Source organism: Lingula anatina, chromosome 6 (assembly GCF_051362555.1).
Source record: "Lingula anatina isolate TDL-2025a chromosome 6, LinAna3.0, whole genome shotgun sequence".
NCBI classification, from domain to species: domain Eukaryota; kingdom Metazoa; phylum Brachiopoda; class Lingulata; order Lingulida; family Lingulidae; genus Lingula; species Lingula anatina.
The window spans coordinates 16,800,823-16,823,151 of NC_141772.1; the positions used below are offsets into that span (position 1 = coordinate 16,800,823).

Here is a 22,329-nt window from a genome sequence, read left to right on the forward strand (position 1 = left end):
GTTGTGTTGGATAGGATAGGTTTTTCTCAGGGGAAAATACAGAGATATAATACTGGGTTCGCATTAATCAAATTTGACCAACAAAAATACTGCCATTAATATTATGATGAAAATTTTCTCATTACTTTGTCAAGTCCAGGTGCTAGCTGGAAAAAAGGATTTGTCTTCCAAGTTGTACTTTCAAACCTGTCGCTGTTGTCTGTTTAACTGACAACAATATGCCGTCTATTACATACCTTTCATTGAAAGTATCCAGTAATGTGGTATTTTTAAAAATCTGTTAACTTTTTGAACCCAGTATTACAAGGGTATACATCTTTTAGAACTGTTTCTCTCACAACTGTGACATTTCAGGTATTTTTGTGACATGCCACATGTGGCTATATAGACCTGTTAGTGTGCCTAACAATGATGTAAACAATTCAAACAGCTGTGGTGTATGGAGTTTCCATTTCTTGCGCATTTCCTCCATTAGGTGCATCTTTTCTTTCCAAGCATTCTTCTCAATGGTCACCATTTTTTGCATGAGATGCAGCAGTTGAAGTTCCATTTCAATCCCATCCACCTATTGATTGACACTCCTCAACACTGCATGCTGCATTTGGACTTCTGCCCCCCCCCCCCCCCCTCCACTCCTTTTGCAGTGCTCTTGCTGTTGTCTTGGTTTTTGTTGGCTTTCCCAACAACTCAATCATCCGTTTTGTTATGATATCATATGTATTTTCCAACTCACTTAAGTGATTTAGATGCTTTGTTTTTCACATTAAGTCTTAGGCAACTTTTACTACTTATCTTTTGTCTTATGATCCCAGGCAAAACCTCGTACCTCAGGTATACATACCCTTTTGTGTATTGAAAAAAACTGCACTTAATTATTACCGGGAATGGTTAGTTAATAAATGTAAGGTCCAGTATCATTCCAGTTCTTTATTTCAAATCTGTGGTGTAAACATGATGAAACAGGTGCCCATTTGTTCTACTGATTCCTCCTTTTCCCAGTATTTCATTTAAGCAAAATAGCACACAAATCTGGCATTATCAGCAATAATCAATTTATAAAAAAAATTCATAATAAGATCAACACTTATATGTTCAAACAAAAAGTTTGATTTAAAAAAAATGTCAATGTTGTTGTGTTTGTCAATGCTGCTGAGGTAATAAATATTGTAATCATTGTCAGTACTGTCGCTGTCATAGCTATTGTCATAGTTACAAGTATACTAACCCTGTTCAGGTATTCCACTGTGACCTGATGCCAGTTCCCGTCATTGACACCTCCATCAACATGAGCCGTCACCTGTGTCGAGCGAGAACCCAAGGAGAACATGAAGCGAACTTGAGCATCTACTATCTCCAGGGAAATGAAGTCGTGCTGCCCGTTATAGCGGCCATTGTACAGTAACAGAGCATTCTTCTGACGTGTGGCAAAACTGAAATACAGAGATATAGAATCTGATTGATTTTCTAGTCTTTTATTTGTAGCTGCATTGTTTTTAACAATGAGAGGAAAAAGCCCAACAAAGTCACAAAAAATCTTGATAACAAAAACCTATCTTTAACTGCATCATGATATAGAAATATTCAAAAGAGTAACACAAAAGCCTCGATCAACTGTCTGAAAAAGATGCTATCAGACTTTACCAGGTAAAAAATATTGAGTATGTTTGATCACAGGCACAAACAAGGTAAGTTAAAGAGTGAGCTGAAAAACTTTTCTTCTTTTTCATTTTTTTTTCTGATCCAATCATCCTCTGCCCCAGCACTTAACCTAATAATCCAGCAAAGTATAATAGACCACTCTGTCACACGTCAAACTTCTCTCAATTCAAAAGCAGTCACCAAAGCAAAGCTAACAGCTTCTTTTGTCCTCTCTTTTCACATCAGCTGATAAAATTCTTCAACAAAAGTCTGATCTATTTGTTATATGGGTCAATTCTTTAAGAAAGAAAAAAATATTTGAAAAGTGCTATCAATGGAGGCGAGTATCTCTCCTTTTTGGTATCAACCCTCGAACAACTATCTAATATATTTGTCATGCAAGTCAATTACTTAAAGAAGGCAAACTATTTGAAGAAGTGTTATTTGGGGGACAATTATCCATCTTCAATGAATGCCAGTGCCTTTGCAGTTTTACACCTGGTTGAAACTCTGTATGTTTCAAATGTGCTCTGAATTCTTAATGCAAGCCATTTCTTGAAAGAAACCTATGTCAAAGAATAAGAAACTGGTTGACTATTTGAAAATTTTACAATATCAGGCATGAAAGGTAATCCTGAATCTCACATCAATTACATGTGTGTATATGTACGTATGCCATAAAAGGAGTGCAGCAAAAGAAAAAATGCTTTCATTCAAAATAAAAATGTACTGGCTTTAAATAGAAATATCATATTAACACAAAATAGGAAACTGTAATGTAATAGACATAAAACCATCCATCAATGCATTTAATGAGCGAAAAATATAATCTTTTTTCAAGCATAGTAAATACATTACTGCACATGGCAAGAAGGCCTGTTGTTCAATTAATCTGATTGCATTCAGCAAGAGTCCCGAGGAGTCGGATCGATCTATATGAAACAATAATTTCATTGGGAATGTACCCTTAGACAACATTTTCAACACATATCACACTGTGAGCAATCCAGACATTCACTTTTCTTGCTGTGAGGCAACAACTAAGGTTAACTGTGGCTGGTTCTTTAATCAATTCTGAGAAGTTAAAACTTCTGGAGCCAGAACCAGACACTCACTGAGAGAAGTTTTTCTGACTGGAGGGCATCAACCGTGGAGGTGATAATTAAGTCACTTTCTATCACTGTTTACCAAGTTCTGTGCCAATACTTGTACTAGTGCATGGGTCTATGAGAAATGCATTGACATTAATGTCAAATAATCAGAACTATTAATATAAGTTGTAGATGTAGTAGTGGTCTTTTCCCTATCTTCCTCTACCCATCTCTCTTTTGCTCTCTCTCTCTCTCTCTCTCTCTCAAGTGTACATTATTGTAATCCCAACAAACAGATGTGTGATCAAGGCCCATAAATATGCAGAAATTTCTCCTCAGAGAGACTATTTGTTCATCAATGAGAAGGTATGCTGTGTGTATGTCAAACCAATTCCTTAACAAGGATCTCTACACAGAGCTCTGCATGGGATCTTGCCTTCTCTCTCACACCGCCCTAACCAGGCCAGACAGGCAGAAAAACCAATTTACTTTTTATAGATTTCAATCATAGCATTTACTCCTCAACCTTTGGGAATTATTGAACTTGTGAGATTTGTCTTTAGAAAACATCTTTTAGTATCATCTTTATCTTCAAGTATCCACCCCATGGATCATGGCCTATCAGCATTGAGGGCCTAAACGTGTATTTCCAAAAGGCAAATATGAGTATCCTTTCTGAGAGCCTTATCATTTATAGTATAACAAAAGAACATGGATACCATTCTGGGGTTAATTTTTATGTTACTCAGGCTGTGAGATAATGCGATACCCCACAGCTCAGCCTTTAGGGATAAAATAACGAAGAATAAACAAAAAAGAAACCTACAAGTGTTTTTTTTTTTCAAATCTGTTACTTAGGCATGTAACAATTTGGCAGAGGCATGCCTCTCTATCTGCGCTGTCTGGTAGACAAGGAGAAGATAAAGACTGAAGGCATTTTTTGGCTTCTTTAAAACAGCCACAATCACCAGCAAGGAATCTCAATTATTTTAAAAGACTAATATGCCCATCTTTTTTTTTCATTCTTTCTTATAATGAAGAAAATGGATAGCAGCCAATACATAACAATCAGTAACAAATTCAGATGTAAGAAACCACAAATTGTTAACTAGATCCAGGCCATCAACTATCTGATATCTCCTCCACGCCTTGGTGTGGCTTTATAACAGAAGTAACAAACACTTTTAAACCCAATTTTGTACAATGTCATAATAACTCATACACCAACATTCTGTGGCATATTGAATAACAGACAACTGAGGACTTGTCAGGTAACAGTTAACATTTCTTCAAATCCCTCTGGGATATATTTCGAGTTTTTTTCCTAAGGATTCTTGCCATCATGTAAGTATGACTAACCTTCCTATGCTGGGTAGATATCTCTAATGCAATCAACACACATTTCTAGACAGTTGCGTGAATGAGTAAGAACATATTTCTTGCAGACTGCTGTGAGCATATGCGTGCTTACAAATTTAAATGCAGAAATTGTCTCCTCAACTGGCACTTTCAGTAAAACCATGCTTGTTCTGCACATACACATTTTTTTTTAATCACGCAGAGCAAAATATTCTAAAATAAACATTTCTTCATTAATAGAAATGATATTTTCCATAAAAATAAATCTACAGCTTGAGAACAATGACCTGATAATGATAATAATATTGAATTATGCCACATCAGAAGGTAACCAAGAGGAGCCAAAATATTGAAACCAAAGGCCCTAATTTTAGATGTTGATTGAAAAAACTATACAACACTGTAACCATGAAGTTACTAAGAACAATGAAGTTCATTTCATGACCTTTGGGTTTGAACAGAAACACTGTCTGCTCCACCAACAGTGATTAACACTATTAAATACTTAATTTATTATCTTCAAAATAGTGCTCTGACCTCCCTAGGATGTCTTTTCTTTTATTCAAACAACCAAATATCACATAAATTCAGTCAGATCTATGGGAAATTTTGCAAAAATAAATGAATAAATAAATAATAAAATAAAATAAAATAAAATAAAATCAGATACTTTCCTTTTTCTTCCACAATAGAAGGTAGAATATGTTTATTTACACAAAAGCATTTACTCCTCCTTCCAGGTCCTCTATCTCTCTCTTATTTTTGCATTCCGCACATCTCACACCATCTTTTTTCTATTTTCCCCTCCCCTATTTTGACTTCCACCCCTCATTCTCACACACTCTCTCTCTCCAGTGTTTGATGATGAAGCATCAATATTCTCAGAAGCAGAGTGAGAGATGAGTCACCCCACTAAGTAATTGCCTATCTCTCCATCCAAGGCTCATCATTCAAAAGTCCCCTTGGAAAGCATTGTGTCACAAGTTATCTGAGGAAGATATGAAGCACACTTTAACATCAATAACTTGCTGGATGTATCAAGACGTGTGATACTGCAATTCCAGCCCCTCTTGAAAGAATTGTCTCTTAAGAATAATTCTTTAACGCAAACCATTAGTTACTACTTGAGTAAAATTTGAAGAAAATTCCTTTTGGGTTTCCATTCATATAATTCAATTCTATTAATCTTCTGTGCATGTTTCTATGTGTGTAAATAAATTCTTTTAAAGAAACATTCTCATACTCTTTCCAGACTTTACGAAAGGCAATAAAATCTGTCAGACATTCGGTCTGACAAGCTTGAAAATTCTGTCAGACCGAAACAAAATCTGTCAGACCGAAGTAAAATAATAGAAATATGAACCATTATTCATCTTTTCATGTGTATTTTCTAACGTTTTAAATCATTGAAATTAAATCAAATATTAAATTTTTGATATATATTTATTTGTAAAAAAGTAATATAAGAAAGAAAAACAAAAAAACAAAAACAAAAAAAAAAAAACAAAAAAGGCAAAAAATTACTTGCATAACAAGTTGTTTTTTATTTAATGAAAAAGACGCTGTGGAATGACACAAGGACTAAAAACAATACAAGTATGAAGAATGTGTAGCTAGTAATATCAAATGTATGTCCATAAAAACGTCTGTTAATCAGATAACCATTTCACACGTTGTTTTTGGCAATAACATATGCATTTTGAAACAGCACAGTAAGGCAGTCTCTTTCATCCAATTGAAGCTTTGACAGGGACTGTCCAGTCCGAGTCTAAGTTCCTTCTTCATTTTATTTCTTTTTTTATAAAAAGAAACTTAAACTGTGAGCTTTCATCAAGTTCATGTGCACTTTCTCCAACTCGTGGTGAACGGTACATGCAAATACGTACATATGTTCCATAATTTAAGAACCCGTAATAAAGCTGTAACATTTATGTTGCTATTGATCAAAATGATAACTTTAGTACTCCTGACACTCGGCACATACTATTTTCCTCTCCTACAGATCACAAGTTCGCCAGGGCCTACCTTCTTTCCAATTTTATTAAACTTCCATTTCTTTTCCTCACTTCGTTTTCATTTTTGCCACGCTTTGCACCAACGAAGTGTTTAAAGTTCAACAACGTCATTTCTAAGCAAAAGGCTTATCCATGAGTACTGTGTACGACTGATAATGAAGAAACAGAGGATCAAGTCTGTAAAAACGCAAATAGCACGAGCACATGTGTTGCAGCCATTTTGTTGTGTAGGGGTATTACGAAAACGAAAACGAGACTGTACATTACATCATTCAGGAATCCCCCAACCTCAGCCAGTCACAAAATAGTATTTGTGAGTGAAACTGAGGTTAATAAATTATGTATAATTAGCTGGGAACTCCCCGAGATTTTCACCCCGTCTCTCTTTTCGAATGAAGTAAAATATACCGTCCAGAAAAGAAACAACAACGTATTCCTTATATTTACACATTCCCAGTCAGTTTGAAAACTCGCCGGACATAAGGTCCGACGATACAGGATTTTTTATCGGACCGAGACGAAATTTGCCAGGCATGTCCGACGGTCCGACGCCTTTCGTAAAGTCTGCTCTTTCTAACAAAAACCAATTCTAATAAATATTCCAGTTGCCACTTGCAAAAGAAACTATTTTCCAGGACAAAATTATCAATTATACACAGATATCTAATCTTGTTTTCATTATTGCTTCCTGAAGCAAAGCTGTTTGAGGTTTTCCAGGGTCAGAAGTCTCCAAATGTGGCGCGTCCCTCCAGACAGAGTAGTTTTCTAAATAGATTACAACAAAGCCTTCAGGGACAGCAAAGAGAAGCATTTTGCAGTCCAGTAGAGTACTAAGGGCCAGTCAATAGATGTTTAGAACATCAGCCATGGCAGAGCATTTTACTCTAAGCAGGACAGAGGATATAACATATTGTAGATTTGATACAAATTTTTCATTTTCAAACCTTTTTTTCTTTGTTTGGGAGGGGGATGGGAGATTTTTAAATTTCAAGACAAAGCATATCAGAAGAAAAAATCCTTCTCAACCATTAATTATACAATTCTGATCAGTGAACTTAGTTTGTGATAAAAGAATTCTTTATTATTTTTTATCAAATGATAAAATCTAAAATCTGATCAATCCGTCCTACTCACCTGAGCTGTATTTTGAACCTGTGTCTCCTCTTCATGGATGGAAACATGAGGAACGACCCCTTGGCAAAGCTGCGTGTTGTCATCTCACAGAATGCATTATGGTACTCCTCCTGTGGACAGCCATCACAGCGGAAACCCCCCTTAATCAGGGTCTGGCAGTTAGATGGGGGTTTGCAGACATGAGATACCTCTGCTGGACAGCCTGAGGGATACTTCGTGTACTTCATATCCGTCTCACAGCTGCGGCCTGTAGATGACAAAATAATCGTTTTCTTTTCAAGGGACACAAAGAGCATTAGATCTTCATAGTGGCAAAAAAGTTATTTTCCTACAAATTTCAACACTTTTTCATTAATAGTTAAGATATACCAAAACCCCAAACCGACCAGAGTTACAATCCATTATTGAATTTTAAACTTTTAGTTTTTGAATCAGTTGCCTACTAATAACTGAGAGAGCCTGGCGTATTTACACTTATGACAGTAAAAATGGGAAATTTATACTAAAAAACAGGTTCATAGATCACAATTTTCTTAGCAGTTTTAGAAGGGTATAGTTAAGTGGCAAAAGGAAAATTGCTGAGCTTTCTAGTATTTTTTTCTCTATAAAGATGTTATGCATAAAATAATAATAAATCAGTGGGAAGAATGGTGACATTTATAATAAGGGAATATGGATGAAATAAAGAAGCAAATTGGATTATCGCTACTATGTGTGTGAATAAGTGTGCATGCATGAGTGCATGCTAAAAAATGTAAAATAAAGCACATAAACAGCAAGCCATGTATGTGCATCTGTGTAAAGATGTATAACAATACACATAAGCTGTAAGTGATCTGCATAATTCATCAAACAAAAACCCACTTCCAAGAGACGCCACATTGATTAATACAGAGACCACAGACAAAGCAATTAATTCTAGAATTGTTTTGGCAGAATTACGTCTTGAAAAGCACACGTTTACTGCTCTAAAGTGGGTCTTTATTTGCCAGTGAGCCTCACAATGGATTTTAAGAGGCCCATTTCCGTGTATTACTTCCTCTTGTAACCAGCTTCTGTGTGTTTTGGAAGCCATACCATATAGCCAATATCTCTTATTTAAACAATGATTCTCTTAATGCAATCTTACACAGAAATGCTGCAAGCGACTCCATATTATTCATTCAATGGTTATAATGGATTGCTTTAGCGTTATCCTCTTATTCAAGAAAAGGAAATGTGAATAAGGATAAGTTTAATATCATAAAAAAACTGTATCTGAGAGATGTGTCAAATACAACACGTTGGTTTTGTTAGAAAAGTACTGCAATCATCAAGAAATAATATATCAAACAAATAACTTATACCTTATGCATTCATAATTCAATTTGAAAATCTTGAGTGTTTTTATTTCTAAAGTCAGTAGCTTACTTTTGATAATATTTTTTCCAATCTTTTTTGTCATATTCAACTTCACATTTGGTGTATTAGAAGTATTGATATGTGTATTTTTATTTGCAATGAATTTTCAACAAAAAATCATGATAAATGTTTAAGCAACTTTAAAAAGCACACAAAACAGGTATTTCCCAAAGTGACAAAAAGCCGTCTACAAGGTCAAGGCACAACAAAAGTCCAAAGATAGTGAGTGCCTGCTAAACTACAGAAGGCTTAACATGGGCCCGCACATAGCCCTCTCTCCAAGTAGCCAAGATATGGCATGTTTGCTGTTTGACAGAGATGGGAATTATTGTCAGCAATCAAAATACCTTGCTGGTGTATTGATACAGGGAATACTGAGAGGTTGCTTTTGCCATGTTTGTGTGCACATAATTATCTGTCCATAAAGAGAATGTCTCTGACCTGCCATATCATCACCCTCTCATTTCTAGCATCAGGGGAATACCACAGGTTCCATGTTTGAGTGCGAGTTCAAATCTGTCTGCAAACAGTCAATCCTTTGCCAATGTCTGCCCTCCCACCTTCACCACTACCCTATTCAAAGTAGTTGTCTTGGTTATATGTAAGTGTGATTTTAAAGGGTATCATCTCTCTGTTGTCCCCCCCCCCTCCTCCCCCAACTCAATTCCTATGACCCAGCATTAGAAAATTAGAAAAATGTTGTCATGCTTGTGTGCAAGGGGTATCTGACAAAAAAAAAAAAAGATTTTCTTTTTTCATTAACTCCCCTCTCTCTTACACACACACACATAAACCTTCTCAACATTATCAATAGTTAGGAACTGCCATATTTTTATGCCTGAGCAAAGGAGAATCTGTCCTTGATCAAAATGTCTGCCTCTGTGGTATCCCCCTTCCCGCCTCCCTTTTCAAGCGCCAGAATTGCTCAAGTTGCCATGTTTGTGCAAATGAGAATCTGTCGGCAATCAAAATGTCTGCCTCTGTCATGTACAGCGATGATTAAATGCTGTCTGATGTAGTCGTATGTGCCAGGCAATCAAACCAGTCCACTTAGTAGGAATCAAAAATCAATACTGAAACTGATAACTGGCTGAATAGCCCAGGATGAAATACACATCATTCATTTGAATGGAGCAAATGATTTTGTACAAATGATAAGATCCGAACAGAGAAGGGCCACTGGCACCAAGGGCAGAGAGAGAAAGAGAGAGAGAGAAAGAGAGAAACAGAGAGAGAGCAAGAGAGAGAGAGAATTATTGTTACTGCTAAAATAGCATTGTTCCCATTAATTTCAAGGCCTAAATCCAGCTTTCAATAAAGAAAACTTATTTGCATTATCTACCATTGGCTGTGCTGGTGGCACCTATCAACATCTACTTTATTAATTCAGCTCTCTCAGGGATTACAATCACTGTCATTATCCTTGAGAGCAAGTCAACCTGAAGGGAGATTTAGAGCATCTGGGGAAAATATAATTACAAATTTTCCCATCGTTATTTGGGAAACGAATCTAAGCAAAGCTGTTGCATGGTGATATTGAGGATGGAAAAAACAACAATTATTTGAATCTTAACATTAAATTGCTTCAGTTCTGATGGTCATTAAGTAATCTGGTATATCTCTAACTTTTTGGTTATTCTCACCAAGTCTTAACAGTAAATGTCATGTTATGTTTCACTTGTCCAGGATTAAATTTCTTCTAGTCAACCAGATAATTATAGTGAAACAAAATACTTGAACTGTATCAATGATTAACTTGGTATAAATGGTGAAATATCTGGCAGTTTTTAATCCAGAACTTTACAATATTTCAGCAGCCCTTGGGGCACAAATTCATATGCATAATGGCTACCAATTACAAGGGTGTTTAACAATTAATTAACATTAATGCCAGTGGTTTAGCACTGTAGAAACTATAACCCTGTGACATACTAAATAATTACTTTGTTATAAATTTGAAATAAGGTGTTGAAAATGACCCTCAAATTGAAAGTCAACTATAACCTTGAAGTAAAAGTATTCAGTGTTATGTTTAGATAGAAGAAATAAATGGAAAGCCAGTATATCATATAGCGTGCAGGGATGTTGACAACAAGGGTGTTAGGCAACTTATCCTTTAGGTTCCCCATCATTACTGAGCAATTTAATCATTTTAACTGTCAAACTGTATACATATCAGATATCGGACACCCCAAATATTTTCATGACATGATGTAAACACTTCACCGCTGATGTTACAACAACATTAGAAAGTCCCTTGTTGCAGCTGTATGTTTAGAGATAATAGATCTAAATGGTTCCATGTCACCTCACCCCGTCTAAACAGTGAGGACATAATAATCACATTACCCAAGGTGTATATGGTTAATGCAGATACAGAGATGTTTGGGACCAATTTACTAATCTAAAGTGAACCTACGCATTAGAGAAAGTGTGTTACTGAAATTACTCGCTATTTAGATCCAAAATGATCTAATTTTCCAAATTTTACAAAGACTATAAATATATTATATTGTATAATTAGAAAATTGAAATAACTGAAATGTTTTCATTTTGTTTAAATTTATTAAAATGCAATAACCAATATGCTTTTAAAAAACTGCATAAACCTCAAATGGGACCAAGCTGGTATGGTTTTTCTTTTTACCTTTTTGTTAATCTAAATAACCATTTTCCAATTAAAACAATTAAAAGCTATAAGACTTTACAAATTACTGATTATAAATTAATATTTATTTACAAATTTTATTTATCAAACTTCCATCTTTTATCAAAAAATCCCCCTCCTGGTTACTGTTATTTAGGTTTAGACTAAAGACAGTATCAGCAGGTTCTTTATAAAAGCAATAAAATCCCTACTCTAATATTCAGATAGAAAATAGTTATTCTGGACCTTGTTCTATACTTATAATGATTAATCTGCAATCAGCACATTAAAGCAAAGTGATTTTTAATTGAGCTGGTAGTAAAATGTGTGACATGATAAAACAAGCCATGTAATGCCATCGTCTAACCACATATTGCTTATGGAAAAATAATCGAGTTGTCATTAGGGAAAGAAAATAACACAGTCCAAACTTAAATTGCCATGTAATTACATGGTATAACATCCTGTTGCTATCATGTTGGGCTGATAAAATGAGCAACAAACATACAGTGATGTTGTATTGTGTAATTTGTGTAAGACGGCCCCTATCTTCAAAATCTAATGATGGATCTCAGAATTACTGCCAATACAAAACAAAAATTGACTCACCTGTGAACCCTGTAAGACAAATGCACGTGTAGCCGCCCTCGTGTCGTAAGCAAGTTCCGTTGTTCTGACAGGGGTTGGAGTAGCACAGGTTCACTTCTGTGTCACATTCATATTCCACGTTCATTCCTAGAAATTGACAGAATTAAAAACAAATTTGTTTTAACTAATAACTTATGAAAAAAATGCTAACAACAAACTAACTAATGATAAAGATTTTAACAACAATTGTTACATATATTCCAATAAATGTAGTAAGGTATATAGTAAATAGTTGAAATCTACGTAGATAAAATAGCCTGTCATTTCATTTGTACATCTAGTGCTAAACAACCCTATTTTCATCATTAATCTCTTGCGATATTACATAACTTAATATAACCAATACATGGCACATATTATAATTAAAACTCAAGCTGAGTTTCTGAGCTTCATTTTCAAAAAAAAATTTTTTCAGCAGATATTTCTTAGCAAATACCAATGTTCTATGGGACTACAAATTGTCATGCAAATGTCAAATTGACACTTGGAACGGCAGATGACACCTGTGCAACATGAAAGGTCAGTCAAACTTTTATCATTATTTTTTGTTTCATTACACTAACACATGTGAAAAACACTGCATCTAATAATCTGAAGAGCTTCTAAAAGTCCATCATTCAACATAAAACTTACAATGTTTACATGGCTTAATGCAACAGAGTCTGTTTATTTTCTTTTAAATATTAAAGTGGTATTTGTAGCAAAATTATAAGCAAATAAAACAGAATCAATCTGATGAAACTCCCCGGCTGTAGAGATGTGGAGAGAAATTTATGGGGCTGTGAAGCGAAATTCTAGCCCAATAAGAGATCAGTCTAACAAACCCCAACCTGTGAATCCAGCCGGGCAGATGCACTTTGACCCTTCAATGGGATATATGGGACGGAACAACATGGTGGGAGAGCTGAGGAAACCAGACGCATTGCCGAACTTCAGGATATCGATGCATTCTTCATAGTTGAGGCAGGGCTCACGCACACAGATGTTATCATCAAAAGGAAGAACCTGAAGATAAAAATTGTAATGAAATAGAAAATTTTGAATTAATGGTTATTTAATAAAGTAAAAATAAGAAAACAATATTTTGACCAAGTCATCAAAGCTTACAACTACAAATATAATTTTTTTTTTATTTCCACTTTTTTGAAGTCATATTTTTTTTACTTCACTATTTGTTCTTTTAGCATAATTACTATAGAACATAAACTTCCAAACACAAGCCTTCACTTGTTTCTTTCCATCACTAAAGAGCAGTGTATAATTGCTACACAAACATCAACACGACAACTAAAAAATTCCTGGAAAAATTAATCACAAACCGCTATCTTTTCACATGATTAAGTAAGCTATCTAAAACACTTGTAACATCAAAAAGAGAACTGAATGCCAAAAGAACATTATTTATTATCTTGATCAAGTAGATTTACAGTCAGGCCACTGGGTATCATTTTCTTTTCCACCTGAATTCAGTGACTTCCATCAATTTACTGCTGAATTAGCCATGGCAAAGGCACAGACAGCAGGAGCAGTTGTTCTGCTTGTGTTTGCCATTAAACTTGGATTAAAATAATAACCCCTGGGGTACTAGGGAAACACACACCATCGCTGACACCTGTCTTGAAAGTGTGTTGTGACTGGTGCCCCCTGGTAGCAGTTTCCTACATAAATACCAAACACCGTCTGCTCAGTTTGTGGTCTAGATCACAATGGACAAAGTAAATGTTTAAACCCACAGCAAATGTTTTGAGTAAAAAGTCAGTGTTATGCACTCAAGATGATGGATTGTGTAATGAAAAGGGAGCACCCTAACTTCAGGTGATGGTTCAGCCAATGAGAGTGAAAATGCCACGATGCATTCAGACCATAAGTAGAACTTCAATTGTCAAACAGCACACAAATTTTTTAAGTAATTTAAAGGTCGTTACAGTGTTCTTATAGTGTTTATAATTACTACCTCCACACAAAGAGTCCCTTAGACTTCCAAATCCCTGATTGTGTGATCACACAAGAAAGACTGATTCTCGGTCCAAATTGGTTCTCATGTGAACAGGCCTGAGGTTTCTGAGTAAGCCCTCCAGGTAAGAAAAACTTAAGTGCAAGCTGGCAGATGTGACCCATTGCTGTCAGAACATCTGCAGTGGAAGCATGTATCATGCAGTGTCACATTACCCTCCTGGCAAAGACAAACTTAATGTGTTGACAAAGTTTTGGCTTGGCCTGGAGGGGTGTAAACTCAAATATTTTTTCTTAACCAGAACTTCCCAAATTATCTCAACTTTACCCACCAAACTGTAACATTCACAAGCCTATTATGAAAAAAATGCCCTATCGAATTTACTGCCTTTAATCCAAACTGCAATTTTCTATTCACCATGTAAATTTTCTATTCAAACAGTAATATTTTCTAGTTCAGCTTAAAAAAACTGTTCCACTTTTGCCAACTTTAATCCCAGACATAGAGTGCTGCACTGAATAAAATGACCTGAATGTTAGAAAAATTCAGCCTTCGCCTTACGCAAAGCATGATAATATTCAATATGAGCTGCACTCTGTGCAAACAAGTTGCTTTGACATGGTCTTGAAAAAAAATGATAAACTGAACAATTCTGATGCTAGGTCGAGACTCGACTGACACTAGCTTCAGGCAAATTAGACAGTTGCTGTCTTTCATAGCTTCATGTAATATTCCTAAATGTATGTGAAACACTGCTTGTGCAGTGGCCAGATATTGTGATGTTTACTATCTCCAGTAAACATAGTACTTATTGACTCATAACTTAAAGCACCGACAGTCAATGAGTTACAGTGGGGTATGCAGCACTGATAAGCAGAGAAAATTCAGGGTAAAATTTGATGCTATTTGGGGTATTTTGTGCACAGTATTTCTGTGGGCTGTCTATCAGCCTGTTTCCTTCCTGTTCATTTGTGAAGTTTCAACATTTTGGTCTAATATTTTGTCAGATTGTTTTTCAAAGCCTTTTAGTGCTTTCTTGAGAACATTCAAAACAAGCAGTTTTCAGTCATTTTACAATCAAACCACAGAGATATCAAAACTGCTGGGTAAATATCAAAAGAATTCCATCAATGGCGTATGAAATACCACATTCAATATAAATGTCCTCAGCCAACAAAACTCACCACCAATCAAACCACCCCAACTTATTTCAACCATCACGCAAAACAACCTAGTCCATTGTAGTTCAGGTTTGCTTTAGGTCCCACATATCTAGGAGTACACAAAAACCTTCAACAAACCCTGTGGAATCAAACATACCTGATGTAACAAAGAATAAGATACAGTGTATTTGAATCCTTTCCAAACACCAAGTGAACTAGAATTAAAATGTGTTACATTCAATGGGCTGTGATAAGGAGAGTTGTGAAGGGGGGGGCATAGAGGAGAGGACTGTGAAGAAATTGGATTGAGTGTAATAAATAATGGCTGGTTTGAATGGCAGGCCACACTGGAGAAGTAGAGTGCACTTCAAACTCTCTTCAGTCCTGAGTGATATAGTGGTACAGTATGAAGAACAGAGGTGAATGGGGAGAGGTTTTGGATGGTTAGTTGACTTGGTACTAACCAGTCAACAATATTACAATTCAGTCTAAGGCAACTGGTTTGGTATCAGGCTGGCAATTTTTTTGGATTATTCACAGTAACTAGCTGACCAGTGGTCTTATATGAGGTCAACAAGTTCTAGTGACCAATGGCGACAGAAGTTTAAGGTGCAGACAGATTAACAATCTGTCACCGAGGACTATTGGCTTTTAAGTTTTTCTTCATCTTAAAAAGAGATGACCAATCCATGAGACTCACAGCAATAATGTCAACTCTATATTTCGATTATTTTTGGCCTGGACCATTGCTCTTGTGTCAAAGAGATCTGGAGTGCTCAGCTTTGTTTTAAGGTTTTGCAGCAGATTCTTGCATCTTTTCCCTCAACACAAACATGCATACACACTGACAGACATTAGTCTATAAAACAGTGTGAGGAGATACTACTGAGATGACAACCTTGTTCTTGGGATCTCTCCAACACACTGCTAAAGGGTAGTTATTCATAAAAAAAATTTAAAAAATATACTCAAAGATGGAATTCTGCCAGTAAAACCCTCCAAGCAAATCCAGTCTCTAACACTACCCTTCCCAAAAGCACATGCATGCCAAAAAATGTGCACACAATCATGCATGCAAACACAAAATTTATCCACATTGAAAAGATTTTTTGATTGACTTATCCTTACTGCCCCATTTTTCCAAACATGTACATTAAGTTTCCCGTGACAAATGCAAATATATTTTATGTACAAAACAATAAAGAAAAGTTATATTTATATACCTCAAGTGTTGACAGCTTTGCCAGTAGATTCCTTTGTAGGTAAACTCTTTCCTTCAGAAACTGTTGACTATAGAAATAGTCCTGACTGTTCAGCACTTTCTCCCTCACGGAAAAGCTCACATTGAGAACTTTTTCAGGAACGTCAGTGTCATCTCGTATACTGATGATAAAGATGTCCTGAATATCTGCCGGGATGATGGTTCCGAGAGCTTTGATGAAGAAGTCGTAGAGAGGGGAGAGGAAGGCGGTCTCGTCCATCTCGTTAAGACGCACAGTGATGCTGTTTAACAACATGTCCTCTGTCACCAACATCACTGAGAGCTGACAGGTGGCTGTGGCTTCATTCAAACCATCTGTGGAAGGAAAAAAGGAATGTTTAAAATAAAATTGAATAAATATTTGTGGATATAATGTATAATTTCATAAAAAGTAAGTGAGTAAAAAGAGAAGAGATAAGGTCAGATAATATATGTTAACTTTTTTTTTCATTTTATTCAATTAAATATTGTTATGCATTTATTTTTCTCTTCATATATAATAACATATTCATAATGTTCTGCACAAGTAAAAGAGCATTGCTTATAAGTCCATTTTCTCTCCTCCCCTCCCAACTCCCCAATTCTGACACTTTCTAATTTTCTGTCCCAGTACCAGAGCATTGTGCACAAACTTAACCACATAAACGTACAGCCTATTTGAAGTCATGCTACAATTTCAAGCCTGGATTCCCAACAAAATTGTCACCTTTATCGTTACGACAAATGCATTTTGTTCAACATCCTGAAGAACAAAACTTAGACGTAATACAATCTTGTGACATCACTTTTCCATCTGTAGGGAGCGTTGTTAATTAGCTCACTTAGTTCCATCATCTCTCACTTTACATACTTCTCCTGTGTCACAACACAGTTAGTGGTTGACACATTTTGTTCTCCAATTTTTTCTCTCTATATATATACCACAGTATACAAGACAACTGGGTTTTTTATCTGTGCAATATTTTCATTAACTCTGAGGCACTTATATTATTGAATTATCACACCCATATTCAAACAACCTTAATTTTTCTTTTTTTCTTTCATTTTGGATTCAAAGTAAGCTCAAAAGATAAGTTCAAAAGATAATGGACAAACAATTTCTACACTAATACAGATTCATTCTCCCGAATGGAGGGTTTCAGCACTTGCTGAATAAATTTCCTGGACAGCTCCTTTAACATGCATCAGCTCTGACATGCATTCACAAATAATAACTATGGTGATGTTTGGACGAATGACAAATAAATTAGAGTGTTTTTCAACAGTTCAGTTTAGCTGACAAGTCCTGCGGCACAATAAGTGCAAGTTCCATCAATTATGTTATGTGACAGCATGTTTGTTTGCAGCAGTTTTGTGCCAAAATACGTAAATAACAAATAATGCATTCACAGATGATGGTGCTAAGTTCTACACATGACATAATGCAGTTTATTTCCCTAGGGTATGTAGAAGGTTATATCATAAAGTACTGCCAACTTTAAATTCTCTTTCCACTCTACAGTAGTGGAGCCAAACATACGACAATGGGTTGATTGCACAGGATAAATTTATTCCATCACATCACAGAGATATAATAAAACTTCTTGATTGTAACTGACATGTAAAATATTACTAACTAGTAATTACTCACTGAAAAAGTACTAACTCACTGAATGGAGATAATCATGAAATTTCCAAGAATAATTACACAGGCTGGACCCACCAAGGTGACACAGGTCCTACAAGTATGTCTAGAAGATGAGAACCCACACATCCTGTCTTCACATTGAGAATAGACCTGTCAGAAACACTTGAAAATGTTCATCACATATGACTGACCACACAGACTTCAGCCAATGTAGACAGATTTGAAAAGGCCCCATTACCAAACTCTCTTTCAAACTCCATATATTATTTCTTAATCTGTATACTTTTTGCAAAAAGTGACATTTTTTCATACAAGTGTTTGAATTCTCATCAAAGACATAGAGATAAAGATTGTGTTTCACACATGATCACTTTTAACCACAAATACTAAAATAAAAAGCCTTTCTAAGTACACTCCAGACCTCAATAGTTTCCTGTCACTGTGGAGAAAAACATGTTGGTTAAGTGGATGATATTCCCTCTTAATCAGACAAAAGCACCTGGCTAAAAATGGCTTTCACTGTCTTTGTTCTTTAAGCTATATTGGTTGAGTTAATGGCAATACAGACAACCACTGACAAATATGGTGATTATTCATTAATTTCAAGCAATAACTAATAAATCATATTCCCATATGTACATGTCTTCTTACATAATTTAGTCATACTTCGAGATAATGAATTAAAGGCTGTTTTTCTAAAGTTTGGGTTCATGTCAAAAAGTACATATGTTTATATTAATGGCAAATTTGTTAAATATAAAACACTGCGGAGAATGGTGTGTAAAAATTGAATTATCCACACTCTATATCAATAGACATATAGTAAAGCAAGTCAATTTGTATTGAACTGAGACAAATTCCCTCTTATTTCATATTTTCACTAGTGGGTCATCATGCTTATTTAGACTGTTTATAGGGTTAGAAATAAACTAATTGATTCTAGCTAAAAATACCATTTCAACAAGCACATTGTAATTTGTGTAATGACTGAGATCAGAGTGGCTTTATCCCTGTCTGGTCAAATATTCATCAAGATCATAGCAAAGGATCTGCTAACAAATCAGTGGTAACTTTTTCTGTAATTGAAACATAATATAACAGGCAGCACTATTTCAGTTACATCTTTGTTTTCTTACTTCATCTAAACAGAGAGTTTTGCTCTAACAAATAAAAATTTTCATTTCTTTAAGCCATAATGATCATCTGAATCAAATGGTTTCACCCTATATGTAAGCAAACTTAACATATATAGACCATATAAATCATACAATACCTTTTAAATACTTAATGACACAAAGGCTTTGAAAATGGCATACAAACTGAAAAATGACCACAAATTCTTTGTATCACCTCCATAGTGTATAAAGCGTGAGAGTTCATCAAAACGTGTTTCACGCATGCATACACTCGTTGAACATGCTGCCCTGCTGGTGCTTTCAGGCAGTTTTATTTAAAACTAAAAACAGGCCTCGCTTGTGTCATATTATGATCACAGATCACAAACAGACCTTGCTGTCTCCAGACAGTTTAATATCAACCTTTATTTCAGTTTTTATTTCTTTGTCTCTCCCTCTTTTCTCTTTTTCTTCTTTTAAACATACAACTGTAATTTTGTCTTTTTCTCAGTCCAGAAAAGATTCTGCCTGTCTATATGAAGCTTAACACTGAGTATTAGTGTGAACCCAATGTCTCCTACAGCTATTGGAGCTATCATACTACTGTATCAAATGGACTCCCTGCTCAGTTTGCATACAGAGTTCTGATGAAACCCCTGACACTTCTCTTGATAAATTGCTCATTTTCTGCACCAACAATACTTTAATATGCATTTTATTCCATGCTTCAGAAAACATCAAACAAGTTGTCCAACATTTAAGAGAGCGAGAGAGCGCGTCCTCCATTTTCTTTTCAAATATGGGACCACTTAAAGCACATTAATGAAATTACACAAAATCTAACGTGACACTTTACTATTTTAGGGAATAGGGTCAAGAAAATTTTATGTAACTTCTTTATTGAAATAACTGCTATTTTATGCTTGCAACAAAGCTTATGGTCTATAGATCTTTAAGGCAAGATTCTGTGAAAGTGCAAATTTTTTGCTCCTGGCAAACTATGTGCTGGGATCATGTCATATTTAACATTAAAATTTAAACATGTATCAGCCAGAATTCTTGTGAAAAGCATTTTGAAAAAAATCCTCTCCTTATAAAATCTTTAGAAAATCATGCAATCTGGGCAGCACTGTAAAAGTAACAAACAGAATCCAATATCCTGCTACAGTTATTACTAAAAAATGTCAAACACCTTTCCAAAAAAGAAAAATAATCATCTTTACAGTATGTTTATCATTTTTTCATTTCTCTTAAATATGTACTTTCTAAAATAAACTTAATTCACCTTGTGAATTTTTAACATCAAGTACCCCTAAAAAAGACATGCAAGGCTTTAGACAGTATAAGTAATCAAATTACTTTGAACTCAGTGTGCAATTCCTGTAAACAGGTGCTCTGGTCTGTTGCTAAGCTGCCCACCCATGCTAATTCCTGTATCATATGCTTATCCTTAATTAATTGATATTCAATTCAATTCAATTTATTTCTGTACTGGTACATAGATTGTCATGACCTTGTACAATATGATATACTAATGACGATACAATACAGTTAGTGCATTACCATCTTTATATAATGGACATACGTATCAGTAAAATTACTCATAAAATATTCTATCTAAGCAATGCGATAAACCTTGGTGTGATTTTAAATTTACCATAAACATACTATAAACATGTTACACAAAAAGAATATGTTTAAACTTAAACCAAGGTTACATAGCTGTTTAAAGCCAGTTTGATGACATGGATAATTACGACTAATGACAATTACATAAGACAGATAAGTAAATAAGTTACACAGATATAAATATTGTGCCATGTTCAGTCCCACTGCCGAGTCACTTCTCACAACAGTGGGACCATACACTGACATTTTAAGGGATATGCTAAGAGTTACCAAGCAGAGCAACTACTTCACTTCTTTTCTTGAATGATTTGATTATAAAGTTGGAGAGGGACACTAGAGTATCTTTTTTGGCACTGTTAAATACATGGCATAAATGACTGTCTGGTGACCTGGGATCAGCTTTTAGGATTGAGGTTTTACTTAAAAAGGTGACTCTGTCTGTTTTGTACATTGGGCATTGGAATATAAAATGGTATTCATCTTCAATTACCCCTTGGGTGCACAGGCGACAGATTCTGTCGCATCTTTCAGTTTTTGGCCTGGTGTGCCGCCCAGTTTCGATGTGGAGTTTATGGTCACTAAGACGTAGTTTAGCAAGGGTTGACAAGGTGTCATAATTTGTTATTTTATCAACATAAGTTGCCCTTTCACACTCTTGGTTAAGTATACGGAAGAGAGACAATTTACTGTTGGCTTGAAGTTTGCTATTGCACATTTGGGTAAAGTGGTCAGTTTGTCTTTGTTTGAAAATTGTGGTGAAGTTTTTTGGAGGTGACTGGCTAAGCCACACATCTCCAAGGCCAAATGTGAAAAGGATTTTTCGGATACCCTCAGACCATGACATACAAGCTGGCCTGAGTGTGTGGACTGCGGGTGGGACATAAGGTGTCAGTAACTTGTAACTATTTATCTCTTGTATGTATGCTTGTTTTATTAGTGTAGCATCAGACATTTGAATAATTTTACACCATAGTTGGACAGATGCAAACTGTATTTTGGTATAGAGGGGAAGGCGGCCAAGTTCAGTGTATACACCATAGTTTGATACATTTTGATGGAGGCCAAATTAATTGATAAGATTGCATCACTTCCACTCATTAGCAGTCATAATCCCAGCAGGATTCTAGACTTTATCTATGGGCTTAATTAATTCAATTACAGTATCTTGAGAGAGCCAAGGGATTACAGGCTGGTGTTTTAATTATGGGCAATATTGGGCATAATAACAATGCACTCAAATTGATACATACTTCAGGTTATGATTTCTTGGATCGAAATGAAATTGAAATGTTATGTAAGTATTTCTGTAGAGAAATACTTCCTATTAAAGATCTCTTCTTGTTTGATGTTGCATTGCATAATCTTCCTTTTCTGTCTTTACTTTCAATTACGGCAAATGGGATGAGTTTTGGAAAGTGATATCTACTGACTATTTCTTCCTAATTTAAACTAAATGTTAACTCAATAATGAGAAATCAGAAATTAGCAAAATCTGGTTGCATTTTAGAAAAATTACTCACAGTAATACACAGTAACAGATACATTCACAATCAAGTAACGACCATTTAATTTTAAATGCTAGCGCCATCATTGGACAGAACTAAACCAATGGCAGTGGGTGGGACAACAGAGGGATTAGATTGGCTC

At 35.3% G+C, this 22,329-nt stretch overlaps 1 protein-coding gene across 2 annotated transcripts in view; it reads right to left on the bottom strand.

Moving 5' to 3' along the window:
- LOC106181929 (protocadherin-like wing polarity protein stan) overlaps positions 1–22,329 on the bottom strand; it is a 68,412-nt gene that overhangs the window by 27,215 nt on the left and 18,868 nt on the right. For both annotated transcript variants that reach the window (XM_013566492.3, XM_013566490.3), the window contains exons 2-6: positions 16,274–16,626; positions 12,764–12,938; positions 11,895–12,020; positions 7,238–7,484; positions 1,226–1,430 (exon numbers count right to left, since the gene is read on the bottom strand). In XM_013566492.3, coding sequence (XP_013421946.2) covers positions 1,226–1,430; positions 7,238–7,484; positions 11,895–12,020; positions 12,764–12,938; positions 16,274–16,626 — 1,106 coding nt within the window. The remainder of the gene's footprint in view (positions 1–1,225; positions 1,431–7,237; positions 7,485–11,894; positions 12,021–12,763; positions 12,939–16,273; positions 16,627–22,329) is intronic.